We start from the raw sequence: 16,943 nt of genomic DNA, 5'->3' as shown, positions 1-16,943 counted from the left end.
GGATAAACAAACGGTACCATTTCTATGCCTGAGCTTTTCTACACTGCTCTATTGCTGACTTACCATAACTGAGCAAAATTATCAATGTTTCATGCTAGATGTAAGTCATCAGCCATTAGTTGTCATCATGGGGGAGTTACTATGAAATAAAATAGTTCATTTTGCTGTGCAGCTGCCTTATCTCCCCATGTGGAGACAGGCCAAGGAATGGGGATGGCAGCAGGCTAGGCAGGGCTCCCGGTGGAGTAATTAATTGTATACAAAATGCGCACTAAATGCACCCACCAGGAGTTAATGCAGAGCATCAGACATGTTGTAAGCACACCCTACAGCAAATGCAAGTGGAACGTGACAGCGCTGTGCCACCTCTTTGTTTAGTTTTGCCACAAGATTAGTTAGATAAGTACCTCAGTGTCATGATGTGCCCATTGGCACAAAAGCACGCCAGACAGACGCTGTTACAGAGGGTGACCACATCTGCTCGCAATAAAAAGGACGTTTCGGTGATGTTGTGGACATAAAGACATGTTTGGGAAGGCAATGAGAAGACTTTGGCTTGTTTTTCTGAACAAATGACTGCAAATTGATGATCACCCATATCCTGGGAGGAGGAAGGGGAATGCATGACAAGTTTCCTTTTTCTTGTTTTTTCACCATCATCAGCACTGTGTGGGTCCCTCCATACTTCATATGGTGGATGTGTCAACGTCCCCACGCAGTCCAAGCACGCGAAGGTCAGTACTGCTCCTTTCAGTGTCAGAACTGTGCCTGCAAAATATAAGTGTCTCTCACTGGCACTGGCACCACAATTAAACTGGTTGTCAGTACGGTGTACACAAGGCACAGCTGACACCTAGTTTTGCTTTTGTAAATACAGCAAACATATTAATCTAGCTAAGGTGACAAGTTGTCCTCGCTTGGCTCTTCCTGACCACACAGGAAGGTGAACAAATAGGCTTCCAGTACCAAAAAGGACTCAGGCAGCCTATATCAAATAATCTATATAATACATGCTACCAAACACCATAAAAATAGGCTGTTTTTTATCTCTATGTTAAACCAGTTGGATTATTTATTACCCTTCTACTAAAACTAATCTCCTTAGTCTGGTGTCCATCCAGTGTTATTTTTCTAAACAAGCTGTGGTGGGGGCTTACCTCTGTTCCTGCGTATCCTCTGTTTTTTGTCATTACTTTGCTGTGGAGGCGGTGAGCACATACTGCCTCTCCTCAGACCTGACCTCTCTTACTGCTCTGTCCTCTCCGCTCTGCCATCTGTCACTCACTAAGCCAAGGATCTCTCCTGGTACATCAACCTGCCAACATTTGTGTTTCCTTTCCTGAACTCCCTTCTGCTTCTCTGCAGCCTTCTGACAGGAAAGACAGCCAAACTGTTCACAGCATCCCAGATAGGATTGCATCAGAGCTGTATACAGGACTGCAATTTCCCAGGATGAAGGAGCCCTGCTAATTTCCCTGTCCTCACAAAGATTACACATGACTTTGCCCAAGATGTAGGGTAGTCTTCAGGAGTAACACAACCAAAGTGCCTCGGCTTGTGAAGCTGTGGGTCTCTCACAAGCCTATCTTTTTACCTGTGCACCCTCAATGTAGCGCGTGACCACCGCTTGATACATTTCCTGAGAATTTTCTGCCAAAAAGACCATACAAAACCATGCAGTTTTTCTCTCGTTGTACCAAGATAGAAAATAAACAGGAAAAGAGCGGCACTCTTACCACTTGGTGACACCATGACCGGCTCTGACTGCCGTAGGTCGTCACTGGCAGGCAGGTTAAGGGAGAGGATTAAGACCATACCAAGGCCCGTTCCAACCCAGAGGCATGGGGAGACAGCAGAGTCGTTCTTTCGGGCAAAAGACTCCATGAAGTACAAAGCTGTAATTGCCTCCTTTGAGTCCCTGTCGATGCTCGACACGCTGGAGCTTCGGGAACGGCTGAAGGAGTTTTCCCGGTTTTCTGCACAAATAAATACAATCGAACAGGCATAAGCTGGCAATCTGAGAGCAAGCACAAGCCTGCAGCAAATACAAACTCCCTGCAGAGTACAGAAAACACAGCATTTTCATAACCTGGGCAAACAGTCTGATACTAACGCCATATCAGCTTCCTGCCAGTGTATAACTGCGTGGAAAACGCTGTCAGACCTCATCAGTTAGATCTGCATTAGAAATAGCTGCTTATTATGGAGATTAGCATAGACTAATTAGAGTTTACAACAGCCTTAGCTCAAAGGACTTGTTCTAAATAGCATGAAATAATTTTAGACCCATATGTTACCAATGCATTTACAATTAATCCATGTATCTCGTCGCTGCAGGACATGAAGGGAGGAGCCGTTACCAACTTCAGAACACGTGTCCTTTGCTCTGCTGCTGTTTCCATCGCTAGGAAGTACTAGCACTCAGTTCACAGCCGCCGTGTATTGTCAAGCTATGAATAACTGCTCTCTGGGAGAAATACACCCATTGCTAAAGTGATCCCAGCATCTGAGATGTCTCAGGGCACCATTCAGCTCTGGCTTCCCGGGCGCTGAAATGAGAAACGTGCTCTGTGCCCTAGACAACAACTGCATAGTGAGCTGGTACTGATGGGTTCATCTTCTTGCTTAAGCTTTAGCAGGCAACAGTGAGAGCCAGCTGCAGACAGAGCTGTGTTGACCTCACTGCAAATAACACAGGCACAGCGATTCTGAGGGAAGCGACAGTGAACATGGTCTGACCGCTGTTGGGCTCGGGGATCCCTGCTTTGCTTTGCCTTGTGCCAAGAAGGGAGAACAAAACCGTGCAAGGGAGCTGCTGGCACTAGCGGGATGTGTCAGTGACAACGTGTTGGAGGCTATAAAGGACACTGAGGCTAAAAAGTCACTGAAGACTAGAGGAGCCAGAGGGAAAAGGAGAGCAGCGCTGGCTGCTAGCATAGTGTTTGCAAAATGACTAGTGCCAGTGCTGCTGTCTACCAACCTGGAGTCAAGACCAGTCTCGATCACTGGAAACCTCACATTCTCTTCTGCAACATAAACAACTAGAGGAAGTAGGAGGCTCTGGAGACGGAAAAATATTTGAAGGTATTGGACCGGAGATAAAAGGCTTACTTCTGAACCTATCATTATGAAGCAGATTCGTGTTTGGTATGAAATTATCTGTCTCGTACCTCAGAATAGAGAGCTATCTCTTCAGAGCCAGTAGAAATGACTGAGAAGAGGAATAGAAAATAACTTTCTCAAGTACTCCAATTGAAAACTAGGCTAAGCCTCATATTGTATGTATGCTTCTTGCTCTCCATCAGAAGCAGCAGTTTGGCAGGTGAATCTTCCTTGGACAACATGTTGCAGCATTATATTCCCCTACCCAGATCACGCCGTGTAAACTGCTGAAATTATCCTCTTCACAGCAGCTACCTGGGAAAGACTGGAGAGAACCACAGCAAAACATTACTGGAACCAGAGCAGGCATTACTATATATGCCACCTTACATGCCTGTGTTGGCACGCAGGGATGGGGGCAGATTCACATGCTGCTCATTCACATTTGGCACAGCTGCTGTTCTTGGAGGGTATCTGTAGCTTTTCAAACAGGAGCTTTGCAGGATAACATTTCCTGGCACTTCAGTCCCACTCTAATGGAAGAGAAATTTCTGTCTACTTGAATTTCTAAGCACTGCCTTCTCCTCACCCTGTTTCACCTTCTTCAAGTAGGCACTGTTGTTACTCTAGTTCTAGCTCAGCACTGCTAAATATATCTGCATAAAACTGGGATTTTTTATTCGTGTGCAAATACAGCTTCTAATACCTTGAGAATTAGTGTCTCCCATAACCCCAAGCATTTTGTACTTCTGCACTGGACTGGTTGGCCCAGCTCCTTCTTAAGCAAAGTGACAACTGCTGGGCAAAGCAAGAGAGGGCAGTAATTTCAGTAATTTCAAGGCACAGATTGATCCACAAATCTTTTTTTTTTTTTTTTAATTCAAAGTGTACCTTACTTTTAAAATATCTTATTATGTAATTCTTTTTCTCTTTAAAATGTATATTAATATCACAGCCATAAAATTCAAGTATGGTGGTGCTCATACTGAGAATGATGTTGAAAGGACAAATGCATCTGCTTAGTTAGCGTAGGCGACATGCACGGACCTTAAAATATATGATGTGCCATTTGCATGTGTCATCAAGCTTTCTCCCTCTCTAAATTAACAAGAAGTGTTCCTCACTCCTGTGCAGTACAGTTAACTAAGACATTTTAGCAGAACTGACATTAACAGATATAATCTTTAGGACACTTTTGGGAACATACTGTGCTATTTTATATTAAATACACTACTCAAACTGAAACACAAAAGACCAGCATGACACATTTCAAAATTTGATTTCATTAAACATATCTGAACAGCAAAACAAAACCCATGAAAGGCTGCAATCACTATGTGACTTTAGCTCTAAAACAAGGCAGAAATCTCTCTTCTCCCTAGAATTTGGGATAAAACTTAGTTTAGTGCTATTCCCATGAGACTCTCTTTCTCAAAGAGAATATACCCTAAATTCTTTATTTCAAAACTGCTCCGTTATATCCTCAAGAAATATAACAGCACTTTCTCTGTGAAACTGTAAAAACTTACCTAGCCTAGTTTCTATGTTTTAAAATGATGTTCCACCTGCTAAAATTTCTCCCGTACAAACACTGCCAGTCTATACTAATCGTTAACCCAACCACCATGTTAACCCAGACACCAGCAAAACAGGTGTCCCAACAATGTCAGCTACAACACCTCTCTGTGTGACTCTGAACCAGCACCAGTACCACTTTCAGGTACTCCCTTTAACCGAGGTTAAACAAAGCTTATGTGGTCTCCCTGCTTCAGTAAGGCGATAGACCTTTCATATGCAAAAAGAAGATACTTTTCTGTTCCCCAGTATTCTTTCCTTCCTTCTCCTCCCCAGAAGATCCTTGGCACTTTCTCATAAATGTGCTCCTGTCTCTAAATTGCCTCTTGCTTTGAAACGTCCAGTATTTCTTTTGCTTGGAGAGGCATATATCCCAACTCCAGCGATCCCCCTGTTCCCACTCAGCTGTCTCTCTCTTAGGCTAGCATGTCATTTTTACTTGTCTTCCCATTGTAGATTTCCGTTTATTGGCTCTTTTTTTTTTTTTCTTTTTTTTTTTTCTTTCTCTCTCCAAACAGGTCTTCAGGCTGTTCCTGCCACTGGAAGCAGAGTGCACTATCAGAGGGGTCCAGTGTCCCCTGAGAGCCAACGAGTGACTATGACTTGGGATATGCTGCTATTCAAGTTGTTAGACCAAAATCTAAGCAGTTCTCAGCAAAAGCGTCATTATCTGCAGTGAGTGAATTTCAAAGAGCTGCATAGTGTGGGTTAGGTTCATACTTCAGAAATACCACTACTTGCCTTACAGTAGTCCTGCTTTCCTCAAAATGTTTTCATTCAGCCCTGCTCTATGCATGGTATGAGTTGGTGAGATGCAGATGGACACTCAGGAACCAATTTCCTTCACGACATTGGACTGATTGTTAAATTCAAGCTATGAGCAACAGCGTACACGTAGAAGGCTTCCGATTTAAAAACAATTACAAAACCTCTAATTTGCTACCCACCTCACTGACAGAAACACAGAAGAACACTTCAACTCACATGCTAGGATAAAAACGAAGCCAGTGTTTTTGAGTCTTACCTTTGTTCATCCATGTGTGAGCAGTATAGTGACGCTCGTCGTGTGAGAATGTACTGATTCCATGTAATTGCTGAAGCATTGCCCGTCTGGAAATGTAACCTACTGCCACAAAATCGCATGCATTGCAAAAGGACAAGAACAATTGAGCCAACCGTCATCATGACATTTATATGAAAGCAGCCCTGAGCAGTTATTGTCCTAGCTCTTTCCTTGCACGACAGAGTGGTCCTGCTGCAGTGCAATGGTGTCTAGGAGAAGATTTAATTTAGGGTTTCTGAGAATTTAAAAGACAATTTGAGTAAATGATTCCATATGTTTCAACTGCCACATTCACAGAACACTTGTAGAGATCTTTTCTTCTCCCTTTTGTTTAGTGGAAATAACACTGGAATTTCCTTACTTTCCCATGGAATTAAAAGAAAAAGGAGAGGGGATACTAATGAAAATATTTATCCCACTGATGTGTGTTCTTCAGGGGAATGTTCTGACTTTTGTATTCTCAGCTGCAGCAAATGCTTTGTAAGGGGAACACATCCTCACATATCATCTCTTCCAAGAAATTGTCATTGTGATTATTCTAAAATAACGGAGTAAGGACTAACAGATGAATAAAGCCAATGTCTTTTTGGAGTTAGGAATCATGAAAGCAAAAGTATGACTTGTTATGAAGAATGAACTTAAACTACCAGTGAGAAAGATCAGTATTTTCACCCTAAATGTTTCCTTTAATTACTGGAGAGTTTTGCAATTAAACTGTCAGACACCTAAGACGCCCAAATATTATAGGTTCTTTCCTGGTTTTAACATACTGAATAACTGATCCGCTTAAAGAACATATATAAAGATCAACCTTTTTTGCTATGGAAATCAATATATTCTGGAAATAAAGTTAAATGGTTCATATTCTCCTCACCTGGAGATTTCTAAAGTTTCAGTTCCAAACATCAGACTTACCAGAAGCTAATGAAAATATTAAAACATTTGACAGTTTAAGGATCATCACCTTAACATCTTTAGAGAAATCTGTCACTTTTAAAATTATTGAATCAGGAAAGCATGCAAAGCTCTGAATGCCGATGTAAACGTACAGTAAAGGAATTACACTTCAAACATGAATTTGCACACAGTACACATCATACAGACAGAGACTGAACCGTATTACTGACGGCAATGCTTCAGCAACACAGAGGAGAAAGGGGCAGGAAGTAACGCTGCAGGGTTTTCACACATTTAAGAACACTGCACGGTTACTTGGCTAAGAACATCTTCAAACACGTTCTAATAGCATCACTCTAAAGCTGCATTCCACATCAAAGCAATTCACTAGAAAGCAGCAGAAGTTGTCTTAGGCACAAACAATGCAACAATCTAGACTTGCTGCGAATTATTTTCTACTGTATCAGCTCAAATAAGTTGCTCTAAAACTACGTCAAAAAGCACGTGAATATATTGCTTGGAATGCATTCAGACCAGGGTGACTGCATCTGCTTACACACAGCCCACAGCTGTGGGACGCTTAACCCTCTCTTGAAAAAGTTCTGCTGAAAAAGTACTGTCCTGAAGTTACTATAGTAATAGCAGTGTAACTTGGATGACTTCACAGAATTATACTGATACAAGACAATGTATGTACATGATGGCAAATAAAGGCCTGAAAGAGAAAACAGATTCAAGTCACCAGACTTGAATCTTTATTTTGATATTTCCAGAATATGGAAAAGTTCAGGCTTAGGTTTTAGTTCAGCATGTTTTAAAAACAGGAGGGAATTGTTAGAGTAAAACAGTTTTTCAATTTGAAAATGATGTAGAAATAAGCATTTTTATAGAAAGATAAAAATGCTAGAGATCTTTAACATAAATAGTGTCTATCAAGCTTCCATATTTGATTCCATGAATTACTTCCCTTTACTTACACAAGCAAACTGTCTTCATATTCCAAACACTAAGAGCTCAGTTTGGATTTAGATTATAAATTAGGACATATGTTTCTTAATCAAAGATATCACAGTTCTCCATAATCTAAACCCCTACCTAAAGTAGCTATTCTGCAGAAGCGTCTCTTGATACCATTGGTGGTTTGGGAAAGAAGAATATGTTCTATAGTTTTCATATGCAGAAGTATACAGAATCGTGAGGAGATAAAAGGTGCAATAGAAGAAAAGCCTTGGGTCCATTCAATAAATGAGGCAAAATAGTTATAACAGCAAGTGAAAGCATTCTTTTTCTCTCTCTGGTAGATTTTCTGCTTGTGCAACTGAAATGTAGTCAGAAAAACTTTGCTTAAAAAAAAAGAAAAGCCTTTGGAATACTATTGTAATGTAACTTGAACAGTCTCAAAGTATTCATATGGTCTTCCCTCATTCAGCCCCACACCTATTCCGTTTTGCCAGAGAAGTACCAGTAACTGTCTAATGGTACGCTCCACTTCCCAAACTTTGAAAAATTATTTCCGATATAGAAAAACAGTTTATGTTGATCTGAGGTGATTGTTAGCAAGCAAAAAAGAAAAAAAAAGTTGAGCATGCAGTGCACCTGCCCTCCATATTCAACATGCCTAGTGTACAGTGTGAAATCAGATTAACTTGGAATCAAATCATCATTTAAATTAAAACTGACAAGACATTCAGTGAACAGAAGAAGAACAGAGCTTTCTTTTAGTTAGTTTTAAAAATAGGGAAAATTTGCAGATTCCTATGAGGAAGCAAGTGGACCCAACGTCCTACAAGAAGCTCAAAGAAAATGTTCTCCCAGGAAAAAAACAAATGCAAACTCAATCTAGCCCAATTGAGTTGAAATTTAGGCACCAGCATCACACATGTATGCAGACAAGGCTCTTTTCTCTTTCCTCCCCAGCCACTCCTGGCCATTAGATACTCACGAGGTACCCCAGTCTCTAGACTTCCACTCCTCACTACAGGGACATAGGGAAAGCTCTGTTGTAATCAGGTTTTACACTCCACTGAAACCTCTGAGGGAAAGTAGTGTTTGGATCTGATAAAGATTATGAGTCAGTCTAAATGACGACAGCTCCACTGGATTTTTGCAGTCTAGTGATTACAGCACTCAGCAGAAAGCTGGAGGCACAAACCAGCCTGAGAGGACTGACAGCATCCACGCCTTCTGTATCTGTGGTCACTAGGTATAATGAGAACTTTGAGACATTGAGAAATGAAGACACTCTTCATGTCTTCCCTGGAAGCTATGCCACTTGTAACCCAGCCGTGTTAGGAAAGCTTTACTTCAGCCTAACAGCTATGATGCTTAGCTGGGATTGACCCTAAGCAATATGGTGGTGACAAACTGAGCAAGTAGTGGAGACTGTGGCTTACCACAGTATCTCTAAGCTATTTCCTATTATACAATTCCTATTGTTACCAGCTATGTAAAGTAACTTCAAATGCTAAGAGGATTGAAATGAATCACAAGCAGAACCAACACCATGATCCCCTCACAGAGAATAATGGAAAAAAAATCTCAAGAGCTTTTTTATCTGCTGTGAAAGCTTATCTGTGAAAAAACATGTCCCTTAGGGGACATGGCAGCTGTAACATGCCCAGAGGACCAGGTAAGTGTCAGTTCTCCTGGCTGCCTGGGCAAAGAAGTTTTCCAGAAGTCATCCACTCTGAAATATGGTGAGGCATGACAAAGGATATGTGGTGGGGAGGCATGAGCTGTTCTGAAAACCTGCCAGAGATGCAGTAGCCTCCTCAGAAAATCCATTTCTGCAGTTAACTATCCTTGTCATGGAAATTAATTGCTGACTGTCCCCATGAAACTGTGGCTCTGCCTTAGCAGTTTATGTCCATTACATCCTGTCCTCTCAGCAGGCATGAACAGCAGTGTGTTCCCTTCCCCTGTGCAGTTCCCTGCCATGTATTTGAACCACTTTGTGCTGCTTCAACACTTTTCTAGATCAAGCAACTATATTTCTCTCTTTCCTGGAAAGAAATTAGCTCACATCCACATGTGGGCTTCAGAACCAACCAAAACAAGAAAAAAGGGATTAATGATAAAAACAGAAACTTCCCTCTTCTCATCACTCCCCATCCCAAACTTGGGAAGGAAACCAAATGGTCCCATTTACTCATCCAGTTCAAAAAATCCAATGCATAGAGCACTTCTAAAGACAGCATAACAGTATAGCCATAATTGACAAGAGAAAAATATACAACAATTTTATAGAAGTATGCAGATTCTAAAGAAAATCTACAAGTATAAAAGTATACTGGATCCATTAAAATGGAAATTGTATTGTACTTGCCACAGAATTTTTGATAAGGTTATTAGAGATAATAGCTAAATATTCTTGAATGGTTTGTTTTGCCAGCTCTCTGCTCTTTCAACTCAAGTATTCTATATCAAATTTTAACTTTATATAATCAAAAGAATTAATCCAAAAGCTGAGGTAAATACTGAAACTGAATCATTTTAAAGAAATCTACAGCAAGTTCAAAGACTTTGCTCTTAGCATTCATGGAAAATTATAATGCACATCAAACCCTTGTAAGGATTTCATGATCAGAGTTAAGTTTGTAGCACAAAGATCTAAATGGTCATTCCAGTCTAAGGTGGTGAAACCGGGCTAGTTAAAGACTATGTAATGGAAAAAAAAAATCAAACCCAGAAAGACAGGTTTCTATCACTGATGGTGGGAGAAAATAGTTTTCAAAATACCAAATTTCAAACGGAAAAATCTCTACTTCCTTCCTAAGACATGTGATACAACCACACATGGACAGATAAATACAGAATGCTTCCATTTCTGTGTGAATACAGCAATGAGAAGGAAACAGAAGTCAGAGTCTGCCAGCATTTGATGGCAAGTAGCAAATCATTGCAGAGAAAACCTTTTGGAGAATGCAAACTGCTTAAAAAAGCAGGATGTTTGAAAAAAAGCAGAAACAGTGAAATTTCAAATCTGAAACTCTTACCAGAGTTAGCTGGAATTTATTCCAGTAATGAAGACTGCATGACAGCATATGTATCTGTGCACACATCCACATATTCACCCAGCTATGCAAGTATAACCACACTGAGTTCCCTCCCACAAAAAAATTATTTTTATTCTTTAACATCAATGTTTTATTTCAACTAAAATTTCAATAAAAGCTAGATAGAAACACAGATTTTATTTTTCTATGCAGAAAAAGAACAGATGTTTTGGGCCTCTTCACCTACACTGAAATTTGTGGTCAGGCTGTGATCTCTGCACTTCTAGAAGGAAACAAAGCTTTAACAACTATGTGGTACTAGCTCTTGGACTAAGATGGACTGATTTGCATTTGTGCTACAGGACAGAAGGCAAGCCAGGGAGGAGTACATATTTTCCCCCATGAAGCTAAGCAAAAGGTTAATATAATTCCTCTTTCAATGTTTCTGTGAAGACACTTGCAAGTAAAACAGGGTGCTAGTTGGAGTCCAGAGCTGGAAAAGACCAAGACATCTAACAGAAACGAAATCAGAAAAGTTTAGTGCGTGAAGGCTGATTGAAAATGCACTCAATGAAAATGCTGGAAATATAGTTCCTATTGTACCAAAAGGTCAGATTTAAATAAGTTGGTTTTGAAAACCAATGTGAGAATAATGATATATTATTCTAACAGATATCTTATGATTAGTCACCAAAATGTATTATCTTTTTAATCTAATCAATTAAGAAGGGGTTTTAAGAGTAGGAACTGGAAGAACTATTAAAAAAAACCTCCAAGTGTCATCAGTGCTTCAGAGACAGGCACTCAGCTTAAGAAAAGGCAAGAATTATCTACCCCCACACAAAGGATTTTCTCTTTATGTTTAGAAAGTGCTTAGTACTTCTGAGATAGCAATCTCTAATCAAAATTCTAATCAGGTTGAAGAATAAAATCCTACCAAATGCTAACCTGAAATACTACCCTTCCGGCGAGGACATAAAATATGTATCTTGCTTCACCAAAGGAAAATATAAAACGCAACTTCTTGTGAATAAATCCATTATTTATTGCAGCATATACTCCTAAGTAGCCAATAAATTCTTCACACAGAGAGAATTGTTTTATTTTACTTTGGAACAGCCCAGCCAGAAGCTTTTGATCAAACACAGTTCCACAATTCGCAGAGAATTTTTATTCTCAGCATATTCTTTCTCAAGTCTTTTAACTTCTCATCTTCCTTCTCCCTTGCCCTTTTCCTTAGCTCCAACCTAAGAATTTTCAAGGATCATACCACTTTCTACCATACTATTCAATAAAAAAAAAAAACTCAGAAATAAATTCAACCTTCTGCCAAAACAATATGGCTAGAAATCAAAGATGCATGAAGAATGGCTGAATGTCAATCGTTCAAGACAGATCAGTTAGTAGAGCTAGAAGTCAAAAGAATAATACCACAGGTATCTACAAAATGCTCATACAAGTTGGACAGACGGTTTCTTTTTAATGAGAGAATGCAAATCATCAGAAAAATGTTTTAGTTTATAAACCTGATGACAGGGGACACGTATGTTTGTGCATACAAACCCACTCACTAAAGGACCACCCCAAGCCACAATCTCTAATATTACATCTCAGTACAAATTATTGTAAAGGATCTGTCTGACTCTTTCTTGCAGCAGGAAGAACTATAACACAGTCATTTCATTGACCTTACTGAGAGTTGTAATATCATTTCAATGACACAGGTGATGCGTTTGAAAAGGACTTTTTTTCAAGTCACGTTAATATTCTCCATGTCCCTGAAAGGAAGTTAGATGACTCTCCCTAGAAAGAGATATACTTTAATATCAAACTTTATAGGTATTATAATTAGTGATGAGCTGTAGAAACTGAATCTTTCATGATATGGATACACAGAAAGCCTCATAGTGCCATCAAAGTATTACTGTATTACTAAATGTTTTGTGCACAAGGGTCAGTGGGACCTTAGGGGTTTGTAGGTTCCCTCTTCTGCCTGCCAGTGACCCTACTCACTCTGGAAGGATGGGAGAGAAAAGGAAAAGAAGCATAAAAGCATTGTGTAGTACTGTAGCCAGTTCGGATACAAGTAGTGTCGATATTACAGCAGTATCTGCATACATGTATTGCAGAAGAGTTTGGTACTACATAGAATGCAGAGAAACACAAAGCAATTGAAACTATTGTGGTAGTGATGAATCTTCCACTATGAACTATCATATGCAGTGGTACTTACCATATTTGTATGGTGCATAAAGAGAGGAAGATGAAAGAGTTATGATCATTATCATCACATAGAGGAAAAATGGTGATTACACAGATGAAAACTGCCCTTGTGTATGGGAATTTATAAACAGCTCAGAGCTCTGTAAATCTACTTTAGTACCATTTTTACACACAAGACATTAATTAATCCACATTAAAACTGAAATTTATAGGTTTTCTATGCAAACCACATTACTCCTTATAACTAATTGTTTGAGGATTACACTTCACCATATGTTACATGATGCCTACAACGTGATTTAACATTTTTGCTGTTCAGTTTACAACTTCATCTTTGAAGAATCCATGATACTGTAACATCCTCCTAAAGGCCAGTTCTATACTACAGATGCCAGTAAGCAGTGCTATGTTTGCCATGCATGGGAAGATATAAAATATCTGTGCTAACGAGGTACAACTTGGCCTAGCAGTTTCTTTGGTATTGTTACAAGGTGTAATTTTGCTATGATTACAAGAATTTCATTGAGATAATATATAGATATGTGAAAACAGTCTAGTGTTACATACAAACTAAGGCAATGGCAGAATGGTCGCTGAAGAAACAGCAGTTTCAGTTGAAATGTTACTATTCCCAAGTATTTGTCCCTGTTACTCTGCAGAAGATTAATACTCATCTAAAAAAGGCAGAAAAATAGATCATGGGGGCATTTCTCATTTGCTTTAGTGCAAAGGCATTTGGATAAAGTAAACCCAACGTAGAAAGCTGTTAAGTGTTTCTGTACTGAAGCAGAAAGGGACAGCACAAACGATCCATCTTTCACCAGTGTCTTGTTCGGATGTGATAGCCTCTGGCAATGGGAGATGATTTCTGCCAGAGACTTAATGACATAGCTAGAAGAGGGTAACGCATTTAGTGAACATAACCATTTTTCAGAGAACATCTGACCATACTTTGCTCTATTACCCTGTGGATCAATGTAGGTCAACAGTATCCTTAAATCAAATGTAAGGAGATGCCAGAGGACACTGCAACAGTCTTTGGGATAGCACCTCCATTCTATCAAGAACAGTATCTTAGAATCCCTCCATGATGAATTAGGATATTTTCTTAGTGGGTCTCACACATGTAGACCCTATTTTTGTTTTGTGACCCCCACAGTAGTCAGAAGAAAGGTCAAAGAAGAATTTAATATTTTATATTGTCATAAAGAAAATAAAATCATTCTAGCAATTTGCAACTAGTAACAAAGGTTTGAAATAAATTAAAAAAAAAAAAAAAAGACACACTGAGTGAAATAATTCCCCTTGCTCTATCTCTATTTATAATAATCAAAACAAGGGAGAACAGGTTCCAGTTATAAAGAACTTCTGTGGTGCAGACACCTTTGCAGGTGGGCATGTTAGGATACAAACGCTCCTTACAAGAAATATGTAGAATCATGGTATTGTTGATTGCCTTTCACTTACAGCATCACGTTCAGGCCAAGCTACGGCCTAAACAATAGCCATAGGAGATTATTATCTCTTAGGCACTTAAGAAATTATTCTGCATCTTCATTAAAATTAAAAACTGGACTTTAAAAAAAGTTAAGTGTAAAAAATACTTATGTTGTTTAAATATTATTGCGTATCTATTACTAAAATTTAACACAATCAATGCTACAGTCTTACAACATTTACTTTGATACTATTCTTTTCAGTTTTTGGTAGGCTGAAGCTTTTCTGCATAGACAATGCATTGTTGCAGGAATGAGGGGGTGCTGGAAGCTTGGGAGACAAGGGTAAAGGATGCCAATACCAGAGTGGGAACACTACCAAGATTGAAGGAAAACACACCAGCTGAATGTTCCTGCTTTTAATCTGCAGTTAAATAGCTGGCACTGCTGAGATTAAAATAGGCTGTTTGTAGATTTTAAGCACAATGTATTGCCATAAGTGGTCCACTTTGTATCTCTAAGTTTAATTAAGTCTCTTCACTCAGGTAGATCAAGATCTGAAGACTGTTTTTCAAGCAGCAAAACTAGAAGCTCATTATAAATACAAAAATTGATTAGATTATGCGCTATAATTTTACAGTCGTCAGTGGCCAGGGATTGTGGAATTTTATACCATCTTTACAACTAGTAAATCAATAAATACATACAAAGCCTGAACTTGCATTCTAAAAATATCCTATTCATTTTCAGACTCGGTAAGTAGAGACAATGAGAGTTTGAAACGTTAGTACTACTAGCTGTCACGATTACTGTACATAAGCCACTATGAACAATTGCTTTTCCAGAACAAAGCACCCCATCCGTACAGGCGAGGGGACAGCTGTAAGAGTTCGGTGAGATTCAGCATACCGCATCCCTAGGCAGCACAGAGCTCAGGAGCAGGCTGGTTAGTAACAACACTAACACACAGGGGTTGTTCTAATTCTAAACAGTCAGATGAAGACAGCAGTTCAGGGCAATGACTAGGACAAGGCTCATGCTAAATTTAATCACTTCCACACCTGGTGAGAAATTCACAGATACCTAGCAAAATAGTCATTGCCACCCACCTTCTGTGGTGACTGGGAGGGAAATCTCCATGCAGGCTGCAGACTGCGCCTTTCTAAAGGGGGGCCTCCCAGGCCCTCGGCGGTTTGCTTTTGAGACGTCCGCGCTGGAAAGTCGTTTTCCTGCACTGCAGCTCTGGGATGTTGGACTTGTACAGTGACCATTCACGTGATCTGGAAAGTGAATGCAAAATGTGCTAGGTAAAGTGCCAGCTCGCAAAATTCAGAATGGAGGAGAGATGTTAGTGCTGATATTTGAGAATGGGTTAAATTAGATCTTCTGAGAGTAACCTTTTTTGTTTGTTTTATCAATGCAGCGCATATATGTAAGAATAACTCACCACATCTTTAAGGTATATTTTGAAATAAATTGAGGGATATAGAACTGGTACACATTCTTAGAGCTGCGAATCCCACAGCATTTTATTGACCTCTGTGCATGGGTAGTCAAGATAAGGTGGGTAACGCTGTCATCCTTGATGTTGTGTCTCCTATTAGATACCAAATAAATTTGAAAACTCTCTTTCCTTTTTGCTCTCATAAAGAACTGCAGGTGTAATTTACTGCAAGATTGAGCTGGACAACTTCCCTACCTGTCTAGAAGCTGCAATGACACAGGTATTTAACTGCCCCTATTTGTGACAGTCATAAAACTAACCATAATGTTGCAAATTATTCTTTATATCCCACATAGATTTATCTTACTGCTAAAGAAACTGACTGCTGAACAATATGTTTGTCTGCTACAGAACTAAAGATGTGAGGCTGAGTCCCTGGACCCCTGCTAGAGGCCGTGGTCAAACAGCACAGCACATGCTGCCATCTGATGAGGCAGGGAACAAAACACAGTTGCCTGAAACGCTGCCTACATTTGTCTGTTCTTCATCACTGAAAACAGGTCTTAAGGCCACAACAATCCACTGAGCAAGACTTAGATCAGATTTTAGAGTGGGTTGGATGGGATCAATGGACTATAACACATTCGTACAATACTACACTTCCCCTCACATCAGGTACACAAATATGAGGTGAAGAATTACTGAATGCAATTTTCCCTTCAGCTTATGAAAAGATATACAGTTGTGTATAACTGACTTATTTTTGGTCAGCAGATAATCCAGACTTGTTAAGTAAACAGCTGGTCAGCTATTCAAAACAATGAAAGCTCAATACTATAGGTAAGGGTGAGCTTGAAGTTTCTACACCCATTTTAAATGTCAGGTTATTTATATCTCAGAATTAGTCTTTAGGTTTCTATATATGAGTATATTCAGTATATCATAAGTCTCGTCAATTTTTACTGTATCCAAGGAAAAGATGAATTTTAATACACCAAGAAAAATTAGTTTCTTTTTTACCATGCCATGATAGCACCACTGTACACAATGAAAAGCTATTTCTACGTTCAGGTGATAAAACAGATTCTATACTGAATACAGCATATAGTGTGCTATTATACGTAGTCTTCTAACGTGCAAATCATATCCTTTACTTGTGAAAGCAGTTCTGTCTCGATGAACAAAACAGGAAAGAATTGTTCAGAATT

At 39.5% G+C, this 16,943-nt stretch overlaps 1 protein-coding gene across 13 annotated transcripts in view; it reads right to left on the bottom strand.

Moving 5' to 3' along the window:
- STXBP5L (syntaxin binding protein 5L) overlaps window positions 1-16,943 on the bottom strand; it is a 191,437-nt gene that overhangs the window by 5,319 nt on the left and 169,175 nt on the right. For 6 of the 13 annotated variants that reach the window (XM_068698430.1, XM_068698432.1, XM_068698442.1 and 3 more), the window contains 4 exons: window positions 15,401-15,571; window positions 5,702-5,803; window positions 1,737-1,976; window positions 408-768 (listed from right to left, as the gene is read on the bottom strand). In XM_068698430.1, coding sequence (XP_068554531.1) covers window positions 408-768; window positions 1,737-1,976; window positions 5,702-5,803; window positions 15,401-15,571 — 874 coding nt within the window. The remainder of the gene's footprint in view (window positions 1-407; window positions 769-1,736; window positions 1,977-5,701; window positions 5,804-15,400; window positions 15,572-16,943) is intronic. The other 7 variants (XM_068698465.1, XM_068698476.1, XM_068698481.1 and 4 more) reach the window with 3 other exon arrangements.

This window comes from Anas acuta, chromosome 1, assembly GCF_963932015.1.
Source record: "Anas acuta chromosome 1, bAnaAcu1.1, whole genome shotgun sequence".
Lineage (NCBI taxonomy): Eukaryota > Metazoa > Chordata > Aves > Anseriformes > Anatidae > Anas > Anas acuta.
This window is presented reverse-complemented; position numbering and strand designations above follow the sequence as displayed.